The following is an 18425-nucleotide window of genomic DNA, read 5'->3' as shown; positions in this document are numbered from 1 at the left end:
ATAGAAGAATCAAGCAGTTTACTGTGAAATCATTCATTTTTGTGGGGTTTGAATTTCCTTCATTTCACAAGTATTTAGAATCCAAGAATGCATATGTTACCAAACTGTTAAATTGTTATCAGCAGATTTTTTGCAATATATTCATTCTCAAAATAAAGCATTCAGGAAATAGTAAATGTTTGAAAAACACAGAAAGTTGAGCCTCAGGAAATTAACTGATTTTATAGTGTCCAGGTTACTTAAGAACATCAGATAAACATGTTTGAAACAATTACAAAAGGATGTTGTTTGAAACCTACATATTGTAGTATTGTTTTTATAACACTAATACATAACTGTTGGAGCATGCTTATACTAAAGAGTATTTTTGAGAATGCTACACATTTAAAAGCAATACATATCAATTGTCAATAAATATGATGACCAGAATGCCTGGTCTCTGAAGAAAAGTGATGCTTGACACTTTATCAGTATTTGTTACTCAATAGTCAGTGTCATGGTGTTAAAAGAAAATTACCAGTTGATATCAAAGACATTTGTACTTGTATAGAGATCCTAACTGTTGAAACTAATCTTTGGTTGGGAGTCGAACTTGGGAGCTAAATGACACATGATTGCTCAAGTGATGATCCAAATTTCTGTTTTACGGTATCACCTGCTGGATTGCTATTCCAGGCCATTTGGTCTTATTGTTAGCACATTTTTCTGTCCTAGATGTATAAAAGAAAAATATTATAATTGGATGTGTTTCAAAAGATAAACCAATGTTCCATATATATAGGTATGAGATAATATATCATTTTTCTATTTAAAGTAATAGTTTTACTTGTCATAGAAAACATCAAGCATGATGATAAGCCTTGTTTAAGGTGAATTAACTTCCCTGTGTACAGCATGAACAATGTAAAGTTAATAGAATGCTTTATAGGAGATAAACCTGTATACAATATATATATAATTACATACAGTAATAATATGTCAGTACACTGTATACTTCTACACTGTTGTTGATGTCACTAACTCGGTATGGTATGAGACATATGTTTCCCTTGTTTATGATATGCAGTTACTCATTTTAGACTTAAATGTATTATTTTATTAAAATTTGAGTTTCAAGTTATGTTTTATTTTTGTATGATAATTGTATTAACATTGATCAGCCTGTGTCTACATTTAATCCTTATTTTACTTATTTTTCTTATGTTTCCATATTGTTTTGTGTTATTCACTATAGGTCCAAGATATTTCCTATTGGGTAAGATAAAGTGATGGGTTATAGCTGGCTTAGTAGTGGGAACGCTCTCCAAACTTATTAGTCCATACATGTTGGGAAATAATGTTCAGACTCTCTGCTCAGAAACATTCAGTCTGTTCTGGCAAAAAATAATAAAAAATGCTAACTTGGGTTTAAGATATCATTTTCATAAATTATTTGTATTGAAATGAATGTCTCTGATGCAGGTCATTTTTTAAAACAATTTGTTGGTAAACATCATTGCTTTAAAGCTTATGAACCACCATAACCAAGAACATCCCCACTGTTTTGTTAAAAGTATAAAATGAAACATGCTATTGAATTATCTAAGTAATCCTGACGAGTATAATAATATGTTTAAATTGGTACAACAAAGTATTTACAAAACCTGAAATTATTTCACATTACAGTACTTTCACTTTCTGATTCTAACAAAATGGAACATTTCAACATCAGAAAAGTATTATGTCATGTGTGAGCACAGTTACTTAACATATAAATGGAACAGAAAACATGAATATGACTATGCATCAACATTTTTCAGTTAAGATTTCATCTGTACTTCTGTGATACACATATACATGTATTCATAAAACCAAGTAAATCTAAATACATCCGCATGGAGAGTGTTCCCTTTTATACGTGTGACTCCCTTTCAGCCAAACAAATTGCAATTGTAAACTTTTCACTTTGCACATTCTTAAATATAGATGTGATGTGTTTGGTACTCACAAAATCATACTCGTTGTGTTGCTAAATCTTAAGTAATAGATATTTTTTCATTGCTACAGATGATCACTAATTTCTGTTTGTGAAGTTGAGACTACTTGATTTGGCCACTAATAATCTATGTTGCTAGAGTCAGCCACATCTAATATGTGGATGTCACTTCTAATCTGTGGAGCAATTACTTGGTCACCAGTAATCTGTTGAGCCACAACATGGCCGCCAGTAATCTATGGAGCCACTACATGGCCACCAGTAATCTGTAGAGCCACAACATGGCCACCAGTAATCTGTAGAGCCACTACATAGCCACCAGTAATCTAATTTATGCTGCTACTACTCAGCCACCACTAGTTTGTGGTTCTACTACTCAGCCATCACTGATTTGTGGTTCCACTATTCAGCCACCACTAGTTTGTGCTTCCACTACTCGGTCACCACTAGTTTGTGGTTCCACTACTCAGCCACCACTAATTTGTGGTTCCAATACTCAGCCACCACTAATCTACAGTTCTATTACTTGGCTACACTAATTTGTGGTTTCACTACTTGGCCACCACTATGATATGTGGAGCTACTCCTTGACCACCAGTTATCTGTGAAGCCACTCCATAGCCACCACTATTGTATGGTTCCACTTCTTGGCCACCAGTAACCTGTGATGGTACAATTCAGCTGACACTAATCTTTGGTGCCACAATTTAGCCACTGCTAATCTGAGATGCCACTACTCGGCCACCAATAACCTGCGGTGCCACCACCTACCCATCACTAACCTGTGTAGCTACTTTTTTGTAAAAAGAATTCTCAGTGCTTCTTCCCAGCAACAACAATCAATGGTGCCACTATCAAGCGGCCAGTGCTATGAAGTCTAATAGGCCTGTGTTAAATAGATATGGTGAACCCATAGCGAAATCATTATTTATGTGGAATACTTATCTACAAGGACTAAAAGATACCAGAACCATTTATTGTAAATAAATGGTAGCTGGATTATTGAGTCTTTACTGTCATATATTTCTCTGACTTTTAACACAAATATTGTACATTTTATTATTGCTGCACTACTGAAGTAGTACATGTATTCTAGAAATAATAAGATCTGTAGTACTGTAGTGTTTTATAGAAGAAGAAATCACATTCCAAGGATAACATTGTGCGAACGTTTAAACCATTAAATCTCATATCTGGTTTTATATATGGATACATTTTCCTGTTTGCAATCTAGAGTCAAAAAGATTTTCTTTTACCAATATGTTGCTAATAATTCAGGGTATCACTTGATCCCACAGATTATACACTAATACCTAATCATCCCTAGTGGTGATTGGACAAAGCTTAACGTCAGAAGTCATCTTGAAGTAAAATGTTTGAGTGTAACCTCTAATCTGATTTGATTATGTTTGCACTATCTTATTGATAAATATCTTGTTTTGTAAGTGTTTTAGATATTAGCTATACCTCTGAGATCAATTCTTGAAATGGTTATACATCAACTTAACACAAAAATTCAACATTTATTCAAGAAAACTACAAACTCACACTTGTTTCTGTATATTTAGGGAATTTTCCTCATTTAATTTGTTTTACTTTTGTTTTTGGTTTTTTTTTTTCCATTATCAGTTTCTTTTGAAGTTCAGTTTGTTATAAATTATAGATTTGGCACACTTAACTTAACCAGGAAATGTCAACTAATATAATTTTCCTGATAGAGAACATGGTTTTTAGAAAGTTTTTACAAGTGGTAGCCTTTCTTTATTTATCAGAAGATGTGTCGTTGGCTGTCTATGAAGAGGTTTTATTTTACTGTCCAAACTGGTTTAAGAGATTAAATTGTTTCTTTCACAGTAAGCAGCTGTTGGCAACAAAGTGGGAGAAATGTTTCTTCTTCACCCAGGCTGGTAACCTTATGTGTCAGGCTAAGGATGAGGTGAGTCAGCCATCTTGTACCGTCAAGTCACTGTCATGTAATTATTCTGCCTAGCTGTTGAAATTTTTGACAGGCCACAATCAAACACTTTTAAAGTTTATTTTCAAAGAGTGGTATTTTTCCAAGGATGAAATAAAACCATTGAAAATACACAACCTGAAAATAAAGTTTTTAGAGAAAACAAAAGTCTGTTTCATTTCATCAGTAAAAATGATATCCTTTTTAGTTCAAAATTTTGGTCAAAATTTCAAAAATTTGAACCATTGATAGAACAATGTCTTTACAGTAGAATGAACTAATTTCTATCTGCTTGAAGTATTTAGAGTTTATGATATATAAATATATATATAATAATATATATAACCTTATAGTTATCACATCACACCCAGATCACAATGATGTTGACTAGTTTTTAGATTTTATCATTCACTGGATCACTTAATTAACTTCACTATTCACACTTTAACAACAGAATATAAAATTTGAAACATAAAATTTTGAGAAGTTAGTTGTCTGTGACATTTTATATTTTATGACATTAAATATGTGGAATATGTTGCCTACAAATTAATACTGGCTCCTACAGCTTTTTATTCAGTGGCAATTTTGCCCTTGCATGTACTTCAAATATTTAAATTTAAATTTGAACGATTTAGCATTAAAAACCAAATGTGTTGGACTCACACAACAAAGTACAACCTTATATTTTCCCTTTGACTTTACATCATTAAAAGTGAAAGTCCTTGGCATCAAATTGAAATTCTATAGATATTGTCTAGTTTTGTAGATGCCCTGTTACATTATAGAAACATTGTTTTACAGAGTATAGAGCCAATCAAACATTATCAGTGACTAACAAATCTTGAACTTAAGCCAATGAGAATTGTCATTCCTGCCACGGTGCAACATTGGTTATACTGCAATAAGCCCAGGGGACCATCACTTTGACTCAAAGTCAGAGGACGGGCTTATTACAGGACCTTGAAATAACATTTGTTGGTAATGCTGCTGAATATAACATGGATTGGCTGGGTCTATATAAAACAGTAACTGACAATAGAATGTCTTATTTAGAGGATTTATTGTCATGTTTCACAATGTTGAAACAACTTTTGTTTTACTGCAATAAGCCCTGTGGGTCAATAGGCATGGGTTATCGTTGGGAATATGTTGTGCTTCGATTCCTGTCACACTTGTATCATTAATGAATTGTTTTATAAATATTGGAGACATATTGTTTTGTAAATATGCTGGGGTTATTGCTTTAAGAATATAATGGACTTACTGTTATATATAGATATGATGGGCTTATTGACGGATAACTATATATAAATGCATCTCATAAAGAAAAAATTGTGTTGTAGGTGCAAAAAAAAATTAACGTGTTGTCAATTTATTTCCAGAATCTGTCCAAGACTAACAACCCCTTTGTAAGACATGGTTATATGTACTATATATAGCATAGCACCAGGTGGGCGGGGACCCAGCACTGCACCGATAACTTAGTTACAGAATGATCTTTTTATTTCTTTTGATTGAAGTCTGAAAATTGTTATTTTTTAAGAACATGAATGAATTGTGAAGTTTTCCGTTATGTGAGATATAATTTTAGTAAAAGTTTTATTTCAAAAGTTGAATGTGATGTTGTCCTATTTCAATGAGTCGACAATACAAATGTTTTGAAATTCTTTACAGCAGAGGTACTAATATTCTTACCCTGTGTAACAATACTTGTAGTTTTAGCAGTCCTAAACAACCTACCCAGCCCTCCTTGGTCCAGCCTGATATTGCCTTTCACAATCACAAATATCCCCCGATATCCTAAATGTGTTATTCATTTCCTGTAACGACTGTAGGCAGTCATTATGTACATTTAAGGGCTGTTGGCCTTGATATCTTTTGTGGACTCATTTGAGGTACTGTATATACAATGTATTGTTTTGTCAAAGGAAATTTCCGTTGGTCGAATTTTGTAATTGCTTTGTGGTTGCTTTTATAAATTATGAAACTGAACAAAATAAAAATTAAAACCAGTTTGTTTGATATCTTCCATCACATCATCTTTCACAATGCTGTCACCATTTTCACTACTTTTTTATCAAAGCACATTTTGTACCAAATGCAGATTTTGAGAAAAAATACTACAAGGCAAGTGTTTTAGATAATGTTTCTGGTTACCTAGGAATTTTTATTGTATCCAAAAACATGAGATATATGATGCATGTATCACTGTCAGATCCAAGATTTGTAAATAAAGGGACTCATTTGAAAACTGACTGGGTGGTATCAGGGTATTGATTCATAATCAGGTGTGTTTTACAAGTAACAATTTAGCTATTTAAAGAAAGAAAATATTTTACTTTCATGTATATAGAATTGTAGACGAGAGTTGAAAATCTCTGTCATATACCATTTTAAAATTCTTAAATTCTTTGTTCTTATCCAGTTGGCAGGAAGTCTGGTGCTGGATCTCAATGAGCCTGGAGTGATGGCGGAACCATGTGAGGCAGATGATAGGAGATTTGTGTTTGCTGTTGTATCCCAAAAAAAGAAGTAATGCCTTTGTTTAGTTTATGATTGATGTAGTCAGTGTTAGAAAACACAACCTCCAATCTTCCAGATTTAAGATAATGTCTAAATATTTCATCTATGTGAAATTCTAAAAATCTGTAGAGGTTATCCATAATATGGACCACTCCATGGTATGTCTTAAGTTTTCATTTCATTCAAAATTAATCTTTTAGAATTTGTAAAGAAGTTGTACAGTATATGAAACATGCTTCCATTTTGTATTCACTGTGGGATGCTAAAGATGTTGTAGACCTTGCAGCTAATGGGAACTTGTGTGAAAGCTTGATATTATAACCTTTCCAACTAGTGTAGAGTGAGAATCAAGTTTCTCTATATGATTGTCAATCGTAGATTGCTATATGTATGATTATCAAACTGTTTCAGATCCATTGTGGTACAGGCAGAGAACGACAGAGAGAAAGATGAGGTAGGCTCTTATGTTTAAACACTTTTATGTCTCCTATCAGTTCATTAAACAATTTGAGAGATTCAACATCCAGCTAAATATTCTCAGTGTTTTGGCTGTCCTCTGCAGAAGAATTCCTAAGGAATACAGAATCCAGTTCAATAAGGGAATCAAAAATGAAAGTAGAGATGACTAGACAACATCTGTCAGAAGATATCAGGAAAGTTTATTAGTTGACAAGTTTCAGCTTGTTAAGTATGCCTCATCAGAACCTGATGACTAGGTTTGCCTAAACCTGTCCATCAACTTTGCTGATATCTGCTGAGGGATGCTGACTAGTCATCTCTACCTTCAGTTTGGTACAAAAAGTGATAAAGCTATAGGGTGTACTATATAGTATAGATTTGATCTATTTGACTGAAAATTTGTTGAAATGAGGGTCAAACGACTTTAAAGTGGAGATAATTTATGGTTTTGTGTTTATGTATACTAACTTACCTATGTTCTTTTTCAGTGGATTTGTACAATCAACAACATAGTGAGAGAGAGTGGCTATGAGAAGGGAACTAAAGCTCATCCACCTCCACAACAAACCAAGAAGGTAATTAAAAAGGGTTGATGAAACATTCCCCTCTCCCTCTTCCCCACCCCCTCCAACTGGGGTGAAGGGAAAGTCAAATACCCCTCCAGCCTCCATGACTAAAGAAACCGTTGTAGACTGAATCAGTGTCTAACAATAAAGCAATTTAGTGGTTCATGTACCCTTAGAAAGTCACATAGTGGTAAGAAATATGTCCCCACCCAAACACCATTTTCATAAAGTTTGAAAGTACTTGATTTTTCATGCTTGAAATAAGAAAAGAAATCTGTCAGTAATAGTATATCAATATTACTAGTAAACTTTAAACCATTTTAACTTACTGATAAAGAATGTATTCCTTTTGTGTTGATAAATTACTGAATATGTACTTCTGTGTTTATAGGAGAGGGCTGGTAGCAGTAGTAGCATGACAAAGCAGGCATCTGGTTCAGTGTCTGAATCCAGTAGTCCTGATGGGCAGAGTATCAGCAGGTAAAGATCACATTCTTAGGTCACAGGGCTAACATCCTATTATTACAAACCTGAGTACAGTATGGATTTTTCTATAGACCAAGTCAGTGGTCTCACAACCTGGGATAGAATGTGGGTGTAGTCTTAGTTATTAAGGGTCAGAGTATCTGCTGACAGTGTCATGAAGTTGGGAGGGGATGGATGTGGTGATAGTTTCCAAGGTTAAAGTGTCAACTGACAGTGTCACAAAGTGGGGAGGGGGTAAAGGTGGTGATAGTTCCCAGGGTTAGAATGTCAGCTGTCAGTGCCACAACCTTGGGTAAGGGGTGGGGATGATGATTCTCAGATTGTCAGCTGGTAATGACACAACATGGGGTAGCATTTTGGGGGTGGTGATAGTTTCCAGGGCCAGAATGTCAGCATGTAGTGTCACAAAATGGGATAGGGGGTGGGGATAACAATAATTTCCAAGACCAATGTTTCAGCTGGTAGTGTCACAGCTTGGGGTGGGGGGTAGGGTGGGGGGTGGGGATGACAATAGCTTCCATGGTCAGAGTGTCAGCTGGCAGTGTCACAGCTTGGGGTGGGGGGGTAGGGTGGGGGTGGGGATGACAATAGTTTCCAAGGTCAGAGTGTCAGCTGGCAGTGTCACGGATGGGGGTGGGGATGACAATAGTTTCCAAGGTCAGAGTGTCAGCTGGCAGTGTCACTGCTTGGGGTGGGGGTGGGAATGATGACAGTTTCCAAGGTCAGAGTGTCAGCTGGCAGTGTCACGGATGGGGGTGGGGATGACAATAGTTTCCAAGGTCAGAGTGTCAGCTGGCAGTGTCACGGATGGGGATGGGGATGACAATAGTTTCCAAGGTCAGAGTGTCAGCTGGCAGTGTCACAGCTTGGGGTGGGGGGTGGGGTGGGGGTGGGGATGACAATAGTTTCCAAGGTCAGAGTGACAGCTGGCAGTGTCACGGATGGGGGTGGGGATGACAATAGTTTCCAAGGTCAGAGTGTCAGCTGGCAGTGTCACAGCTTGGGGTGGGGGGTGGGGTGGGGGTGGGGATGACAGTAGTTTCCAAGGTCAGAGTGACAGCTGGCAGTGTCACGGATAGGGGTGGGGATGACAATAGTTTCCAAGGTCAGAGTGTCAGCTGGCAGTGTTAGGATGGGGGTGGGGATGACAATAGTTTCCAAGGTCAGAGTGTCAGCTGGCAGTGTCACGGATGGGGGTGGGGATGACAATATTTTCCAAGGTCAGAGTGTCAGCTGGCAGTGTCACGGATGGGGGTGGGGATGACAATAGTTTCCATGGTCAGAGTGACAGCTGGTAGTGTCAAAACATGGGGTTAAATCACATTGTCACAGATAGGACATAGAGGTAATACGTTATAAGGGTAGGATAGTTTTAAATATTATTTGTTGTGTTCTATCAATCCTCCCAACATCTTAACTGTTCTATTAGATGTAAACATATCTCAGCATATTGTCTGTATCTGCTGTGTGAATTAACTGTATGCTAGCAGCATTTCCTTTAAAGTTTCTGAAAAAGAAAAATCTTGTAATATTTCCAATTTCAATTTTGTTTGTTGACATTTGGAATGTTCTTTGTATCATGGTCTCTTGTGACTGACCAGCATGTCCGAGTGGAAAAGTAATAGCCCAGAACACAGGATTAACGTTTATGTTTGTACTTACACTAGTAACTAAGCATTACCTGGTAGTGTTGTATTTCCAAGGACTCTTTCATTTTGTTGATAAATATTCCAGCACATATACATAATTAGTCCATTGTTTCAAACTAAATTTTTCTATCAATAGGCTCACATCATTTGATATGCTCACCCATATCTATAACAGTTTCAGTAAAAACGCAAAAAACAAATTGTGTATTACTTTTCTTTGATAAACTCACCTCCTACTGTGAGTCAGCACTATGTTTGATTTGTATTGAGATATATAAGGTGAAATGACTGGATGTAGTTTTACACTACAGAATCTACAGTTCTGGTAAACAAATTGATAACCAATAATTTCTATAAACAAAGAAACATTGACATTATAACAAATAATTTCTGTTAACATTGACATTATAACAAATAATTTCTGTAAACAAAGGAGCATTGACATTATAACAAATAATTTCTGTAAACAAAGAAACATTGACATTATAACAAATAATTTCTGTTAACATTGACATTATAACAAATAATTTCTGTAAACAAAGGAGCATTGACATTATAACAAATAATTTCTGTAAACAAAGAAACATTGACATTATAACAAATAATTTCTGTAAACAAAGACTTCTTTGTTCTGCTATCACTGGTCCATGAGGATGTATTATGCTGGCTGATGTGTGTTGTACAATGTGTGCTATAGTTTCTCTGCATGTGTCAGTTCTGGATTGTTACCAGGTAACCTTTCAGGCCACTAATATGCATTTATTTGTATATATTCATATGATATTTGAAATTATTTCTATTAAGGTTAAAGAAATATGTACCTTATTGCCCACTAGCTATCTTGGATTCTGACAGCTGAAGTTTGTAAATGCTGGTTCTTGAGAAATAATGGATATACCTTTCTCAAATTTTATGTGTCAACCTCAATTTGTCAATGCTCTATTTTTGGACTGATCTGAAAAACAAAATAGGTGACCCAAGTTGGGCACATCGTCGTTTTGGGATTGCAAAAAGAAGAAAACAACTCACAAAGATTATACAATCCCTCTTGGATTTCTGGCCTTTTGTAAGGGAAACAAGTACCTGGAAGGTTACCTCACTAGTTAGATCCAAGTGCTTTATTTTCTAGACTGTGTGTTTATCATATTTTGTTTCCTTTCTGTGATGTACAGTAATGCCAGTAACAACAACAACGCGACGTCCCCGACGACAACCTCTGGCCCCGCCCCCTCCCCAGGCGATGTTTTCCTCCCGGATGCACCCATACAGTTTGACATTATCACACCCACAGATGAGAACGGCACCGTGACGACCAACCTGGCTGGCCCCCCAAAGTCAGTGCCCTGCCCTGTAGCTTTTCTTTTCTCTTTGTTGTTGTATGTTTGTTGACTATTATGTAGGTAAAACATACAGATTACCTGTAGTGAGTGTTATAGATAGCTGTAGTATATCACTGTTTTGGGTCATACCTCTGACCGAGTGCTACCTATCAAATCCTAGTTAATATTTTGGGAAGGTGTAGTCTTACTGTAAGTATGAAGTTCTTATTTGGGGAAGGTCTACCCTACATATTTGTAATACTCACATATTTTATGAGGTTAAAGGAAAAAAATACATTGTATTTTTAGCTTATTTTTTGTCATGGTTGATACATTATGCAGGAAACAGTTGAAAAGTAATTTTAAGAAAATCCTTTGAGAAGATAAAGAGATAAAGTTGTTGGTTTTTTTCTACAATGTTGATGATAGTTACAGGTAGTTACAACATACACTTTGACCAGCAATGAATTGTCATAACAGGTTTGTAATGTTTATAGTAGGGAGGTATTTTCTAAGTATTTTCACCAGGACACCTGTCCTGAAGGTGGTACACTGACAGTGTCTTACTGACAGGTACAATAGGTAGGTACCTACAGCGTAGGCTTTTTTTATACTTTTTTGTTGTCGTCACAGCGACAACTTCTAGGTAGGTACGTAATGGCCTTCAACTGGAATACTAAGTGACAATGTGTACTTGATCATGTTTTCTGACAGCAGTAAGTGTGTTTTGCTGTGTGCAATGCTGCATGAAAGTTAGTCAATGAAAAAGATGCACCACAATATATATATATATAACTCAAGTTGATATTTATGAAAACCACATATCATTATTAATATTGATTTAAAGTCTTTCATTCATGCTCCGTTCTGAAAATTTTAAAGTATATTGACAATACTGTTTCAATTGTCATAGATATGGAAGAATTTTATTAAAAATATTACTAGACCCGACGAATGTGACTTATTTGAGTAAAAAATAACAGTATTGTATGGTTCTATTTGCGTGCTGTATATGGCTCCCTCTGGACTGTATTGTACAGTGAGTATGTCTTTGTAGAAGTGTTGTCTGCTGTGTATACTAGTATGTTGTACTTTTAGCCAATATGTACTGCTTGTGCTCAGGCCATGTTATCTGTATCGTGTCAGAAAATGATTTTTATTTTTGTTTACTGTTGTTTTATTTTGTATATTTCTGCTTTTAGGTTTTTAATGGAAAAAATTTCATGTTGCACTTCTTGTCTGGATACTTCAGATACATATTATTCTTAAATAATAGTTGACAAGTTCATATTTCAAGGTTAATACACAAGGTTACTATATATAGGAAAATTTGACATGGCTATACCTTCCAAATGTATCCTTTGCTGAAGATCATGTACTCTGGGAAAATTTATGCATCCGGAAGTGCAATATTCCTGTGTCTTGCCAGTTCACCAAAGGGAGACTACCCCACCTCGTTTGCAACGTTTGCCAAGAGTTGATACATTGAGGGGTTATAAAAAAATAACAGTATAAACCATACATTTAATATATAAATTTATTAACAGAATTTAATGCATGGCCCTCATATCATGGTTGTGTCTGAAACAAGTTTTGATGTGGGGACCCAGAGTTAACAGCCAGGCTTTGTTAATATAAAAAGAAATATATTAAATAGCTTTTATCAAGGTTTTATTTTAAATGAAAAGAAGAGTTTGTTCACAAATATTTGTATACTGCTAGGCTGTGATACGCTTTATGGATGCCTTGAAAATATTGATTTTCTTCAATAATTTATGATATTTTTCAGAAATTTTATTTACAAAGTAACAACTCACCTTGGTCTTATTTTGGAAGAAATTTATCTGAAATAGTAGGAGTGGATATTGTTAAGCCTTCACACCAGTATTACTCTGCTACTTCATTTTGTTTTATTTTATTATGTTCTAGTGTTTTTGGCATGGTGTGCTCATTTTCACAATCAATTACATAATTGCAGTTCGCAATTCAATAGCATGTCAATATTTTCATTTTTATTTCAAAAGTTTGTATTTAAAACAGAAATGATGTAAAGGTTTTCATTAATTTTCGTTTGCTTCAATTGTAAAGTGGTTAAAGGACGGTCTGCTTTAGTTTTGAGTATGGCTTAAAACTGGCAAATGTGGCGAAATTTCATTTTCACATACTTCTTATCAGCTATTGAATGTATAAACTAACGTTGCTTAATTCTGAAGATATCAAGATAGCTCATATCCGGGCATCTTTGTAAGCCAAGGGTTCATCACCTGTATGCTCTTAATTGTGTATGAGATGAACTCATGGCTAGCAAAGATGGTGTCCAGGGAAGTGTGTTAGGTTTATTTGAATTAATGTGAAGATTGTTTACAATTGTTATTTACATTTGATAACCAGAGATTTTCATAAAATATCAAACATTATGCTTTTACAACCAGTATAAGTTATAAAGCCAAATTGCCATGATTTATAAGCTTCATCTGGCTAGAGACTATCCAACACAAGTGTCAATATTATTGTACAGTACCAGTTGTTTCTTTGATATTGGTTAGGACCGTGTTTCCTTGTGATTTCTGTATACATGTTTAGTTAACAGTCCTGAAATCACCTGTGTTTCTATATTGGATCTTTTTACTACAAGATTAAGAGAATTTTCATCATTTTGTATTGTGGTATTTTCAAGTTTTGAATCAGAATATCTGTCATTATATTCTTAGTCTTCAAAAAATCATATAAAATCACAGGAAAAATATCCTTTCATCATTCCATAAAAACTATTTGAGTTATTGTAATCAAGCATTTAATAGACCTGATAATAGAATCCCATTACACTAAAAACGTGTCTTTAGATAAAGAGGTGTTAGGGTTTAATGTTGAAGGTCTACTGTAAAATCAGTCTTTTTTGTTGGTGTTCTGTGTATGTTTCGGTATGGGGTTACTCTTTATCCACAAATTTACTCTTTCACGAAATGATATACAAATGAAAATAAATTTGGATTTCATTGAACGAGAATTATCTGAAAAATCAAGTGTCAACACAAAATCTGATGTTTATTGTAAAACCATAAAATTTGAGTCCAACAATACTGTATAAATAGCTCCGTATGTTTATAAGTCATTGATTACGATTACAGAAGGATCAACCCATTTGATCAGTCTGCAACAGAAGTTCTCGACACACTGGATGCTGCCATTGAAAATGCATCGTTTGTGGAGAGTTTCCTTGTGCGATTCCTTGGCTCTATGGAGGTGAAGAGTGACCGAGGTTTGTGTACAGCTTTCTCCATGTGTCTCTAATTCTCATGTTTCTAATTATTACCAATATCTATTTCTTTGTGTATGGTCTGGGTCAAGGTTATTTGTAAAGGTTCAAGTACTTCTATAACCCTAAACTTCCTCACAGCTGTTTAATACCACGACAAAAAAGAACACTTTCAAACAGTTTTTGTTACCAGTGTTTCCAGGTAACTTCAAGATCAAGGTCACAGTAGTGTTAAAAGTCAATAACAGAGTTTCCATAGTGAAGGTTTCAAGTCACCATTGTCAAAGATGAGCACTTAAAAGTAGCATTATTAAAGTATTCGTCACATACATACCATTTTACAAACAATTTTCCTGGAGATGTTTTGAATCAGTTATGGTTGGTTTATTAGTTCTGTAAAGGTTGTTCAAGTCTTTTTTAAAAACCAACATTATGTTCATCTTCTAGGTGAACCTTTGGTGCATGAGACAATGAGACAGATCATGGCTGCTCGTGCAATTCATAATGTGTTCAGGATGACTGAGTCCAGACTCGTGGTGTCTAGTGAGTGTATGAGGTAGGTGTTTGTAATCACTGGTAACATTCATGCCTGTAATTTTTTTTTATTTATCAAATTATATTGTCTTTTATCTAAACATTTATGGATTTCCTATGAGGAAATTTGTCTCAAAAATGATAATAGTTGATCACTTTAAGATCATACATACCAAAAAAACTTGTGTCAGTAAAAAGAATTCAGAAATTTATTATACTGTTGAGCAATGACAGCTTCAAACGACTATCTACAGTTGATGGGTTAAAGTAGAATTTGGGGAACACAACCCATTGTGGGAAATGGGAAATTTTTTGGCCTGTTTGTTTAGAGGAGAAATTTGGGACAGCCATTTTGGTCAGAATTCGTAAGAGTTTAGATATATGACATGAAGATTACATGAATGAAATGTGACAATGTTGAGATAAGATTGATTTTAAAATATTTCTATTAAAAATATATCAATTAGCTTTGTTTGGGGAAAATTTCCCCTATTTTTCGTATTTTGAGTATATTTTCTTGACGGCAAATTTGTTTACATTCAAGGGGGGGAGATAGCACTTGGGGAATACTACCCTTTTATGTTGAGGTTAATCCCTACAGTAACTACTGTTGTATAAAATAATTAATTTCAATATTCTGATATTTATTTGATATAGGTTGATAGATCCAGGAACAAATAATGTTAGAACACAATTCAGCTTGGCTGATATATCCTTCTGGTCAGCTCACCATGAAAATAACAGGTAAGTTTGCCTTCTTCTCAAATGTTTTCAGGCAAGGCCTTAAGTCTTAAATCTTCAAGTGTAATGTTATCATGCATTTTTTTTAGAAATCTCAAGAAGCCTGGCTAATTTTTTTACTTTGTCCCGAGGTAAAGAAATGCCTTGATTTAAAGAAAGTTATCATCTGTCACTCGGCCAAATGTTTAAGTCCAACAACCTAGTATCCCTGTCCAAAGTCTTCATTCACTTTTAAGAAAAACAAACAGGTTTTCACAGAAGAAATATGCCTAAATTCACTTGTATCCTGATGTTGCAAATATAGCAAAAGTATCGAGAGTGAAAAGTGAAAATTTCTTCAGTTTTTTTAGAAACTTTTCTATTTAGAAAAGTAAAAGAAAGAATGTTTCCTTATCTGTGGTGTTGTGACTTGACATTTATCATTACAGACTGTTTGGGTTTATAACAAGGACCAAGGCCCCAGGAGCTGCAATCTCAACGTTTGCCTGTCACGTTTTCGAGTGTAATGTATCAGCTGAAGAGGTAAGAACTATATGACCGATCTGTGATCAGAGATATCAGGGGTCAATTGATTCATACACATTCTTGTTGGTCTTAATTTAAATTCACTTTAAATTCACAAATTTTCGTCATATATAGTACTTCGATATGATTGACTATCTCTCGTTGAGGTAGGATGTACAATCATATTATCATTTATCAATGTCTGATAAAAAAATCTGTTTTTAACATCAGCTGAACTCCCAAACAAGTTATAAACATGTATTTTCATGGCATTTTTACACTCATAATATTATATAAGACTTTTTTATTTGTGAAATTCTTCAACAGATACCAAACAGAGATACTGAATGTGTTAGCTAGTGATACATACATGGTATGCTACAATAACATTTTGATTTTATCCTTTATAGATATGCCAGGCAATTGGTACAGCCACAAAGCTCGCCTTCCAAGCTATCATGGTAAGCCTACTTTTATCCTGCTGTTTATCTATTCACAGCCTGAGTGAAAGCTACAGTGTCTCTGTGTGCTGTTTTATATAGTTATTTATGATCCTTATTGCGGTGAAAGAACAGATTTATCCATGACCTAGATTTTATTCATCAATTCTAACAATAAATATTAGTTTTATTACTGGTTTTCAAATTCACATGTTCCACTGTAGGGTATTCAGACATTTAAACAGGATAATTGCTGTACAATATTCTATTGGAAGTCAAAGTACTCATCTATTATCCCTCAGATTTTGCAGGACATTGTTTTATTTTCATTTTTAGTGATAGATGACGTTTAAGCTAAAGCTACGTTTTATACAATTATAAAGGAGATTGTGGCTCAGTGTAGTAAATCTTTATAGTTCTGCTAGAATTTGTATAGTACTCGTTCTGTCATTTTATATCTTAATATAATTCCTGATTGATCTTCAAGGAAAAACATCAAACAGAAATATGTAAACATATTTTTAATTAATCTTGAGATTGTATTTTGAGATCAACAAATACTTTCTGAAACATTTTTTTACTATTGTAGACAAATTTAGAGACAGAAAGATAGGGAGAGAAGAGAGAGATTGTCCAACTTCTCTGTGCTTACTTGACCTTGGCGAGGTCCCAGTTTATATTTAGATTGTCATATATGAATTGTAGAACTTCTTCTGTGTTATTTCACCTGAATATTTACAATTTTGTATCCAGTTCCGAATCCATTTTCTAGTCGGAAAAAAGCCAGTTAAACTAACTAGATGTGTTCAAGTATTTGATAATTTTCCTATCTTAGATTCCTGTAATGTTTTGAAATCTTTTTATCCTGACTTCCATTAGTGGTATTTAATTTTAGTGTTAAGCATCAATCCAAGAAGGAAGACTTTGATTGTTAATAATGATAATTCTGTGTAGACTTCCTCTAGTATTGAGCAGTCAGAATAATTCATTCTCTGTAGACTTCCTCTAGTATTGAGCAATCAATATCTGTAGACCTTCTGTAATATTGAGCAACCATACTGTGTAAACTTTTTCTAGTACTGAGCAATCATTCTGTGTAAACTTTCTCTAGTATTGAGCGATCATTCTCAATAAAAATTATTAAGCCCAGCATTCTGTCATTATCTCTTGCATTGGATAATTATTCAGTTTTCTAGTCATTTTCTGGTGTTGGATATCTATGTGTTTATATATATATTCATTAGTAGGGAGTAATCATTTTGTCAATATCATAAAGATTTTAATTTGCTTTAAATCATTTTCACATTAACACATGCTGATGTAAACAGAAATTACACTCTTTAAACACCAAGTAGAAATGAAGTAAAAACCTGGACATCATTGTGTCACTAGTATATAGAGTATGATAATATTCATACAACTCATATATTTAATGGAATTTTACCTTTGATACCAGAAATAACAAAATCTCTAAATATTTCATGAAAGCTGTCCCCATTTGTTGATCATTTGTCTTCCTCGATTCCTTCCAGGCTGCTAAAAGTGCGGGTAACTTCAATATTTCATACTCGTTCGGTTACTGCATCTTCCATGTTATTGCCATTTATTAATGCATACGTTACTGTCATTATGTTACTATGTAATCCTTGTCACTGCTGTTGTGTTACTATAATCCTGTTATTTGTTTTCTTTGTTACTGCTTCCTTGTTACTATATCGAGCTAAAGTATAGCTATAATACTCTCTCTGCTACTCCTATATATACAACTAGTAACACCACGTATATGCTGCATCACTCACATTGGTGGACAGTATATATAAACGTAAATAAATAACATATACAGGCAAACTTCTATGAATCGAACTTCGATGACTCAAACTTCTTGATGTATAAAAGTTTTTGTCCGGTCCTGAATTTTATTTCTATATAGTACTACTAACTTACCCCTTTATGAATCAAAGTTTTATTAATCAAACTTTTTGATGTATTAAAGTTTTTTCATTGATTGTAAGTTAT

At 34.4% G+C, this 18425-nt stretch overlaps 1 protein-coding gene across 3 annotated transcripts in view; it reads left to right on the top strand.

Annotated features, from left to right (window-relative positions):
• The window catches only part of LOC132558631 (DCC-interacting protein 13-alpha-like), a 43134-nt gene that overhangs the window by 13728 nt on the left and 10981 nt on the right, over positions 1 to 18425 (top strand). The window contains exons 10-21 of one of the 3 annotated variants that reach the window (XM_060223230.1): positions 3830 to 3911; positions 6358 to 6464; positions 6867 to 6909; positions 7403 to 7489; positions 7872 to 7960; positions 10788 to 10949; positions 14066 to 14193; positions 14638 to 14746; positions 15382 to 15468; positions 15894 to 15987; positions 16380 to 16430; positions 17942 to 17957. In XM_060223230.1, coding sequence (XP_060079213.1) covers positions 3830 to 3911; positions 6358 to 6464; positions 6867 to 6909; positions 7403 to 7489; positions 7872 to 7960; positions 10788 to 10949; positions 14066 to 14193; positions 14638 to 14746; positions 15382 to 15468; positions 15894 to 15987; positions 16380 to 16430; positions 17942 to 17957 — 1055 coding nt within the window. The remainder of the gene's footprint in view (positions 1 to 3829; positions 3912 to 6357; positions 6465 to 6866; positions 6910 to 7402; positions 7490 to 7871; positions 7961 to 10787; positions 10950 to 14065; positions 14194 to 14637; positions 14747 to 15381; positions 15469 to 15893; positions 15988 to 16379; positions 16431 to 17941; positions 17958 to 18425) is intronic. The other 2 variants (XM_060223228.1, XM_060223229.1) reach the window with 2 other exon arrangements.

The sequence above is a fragment of the Ylistrum balloti genome, unplaced genomic scaffold, assembly GCF_031769215.1.
Source record: "Ylistrum balloti isolate Yb309-2 unplaced genomic scaffold, AGI_CSIRO_Ybal_v1 Utg370800, whole genome shotgun sequence".
Taxonomy (NCBI): Eukaryota; Metazoa; Mollusca; class Bivalvia; order Pectinida; family Pectinidae; genus Ylistrum; species Ylistrum balloti.
The sequence above is the reverse complement of the archived record's forward strand: the minus strand, read 5'-3'. Positions and strand labels throughout refer to the sequence as shown.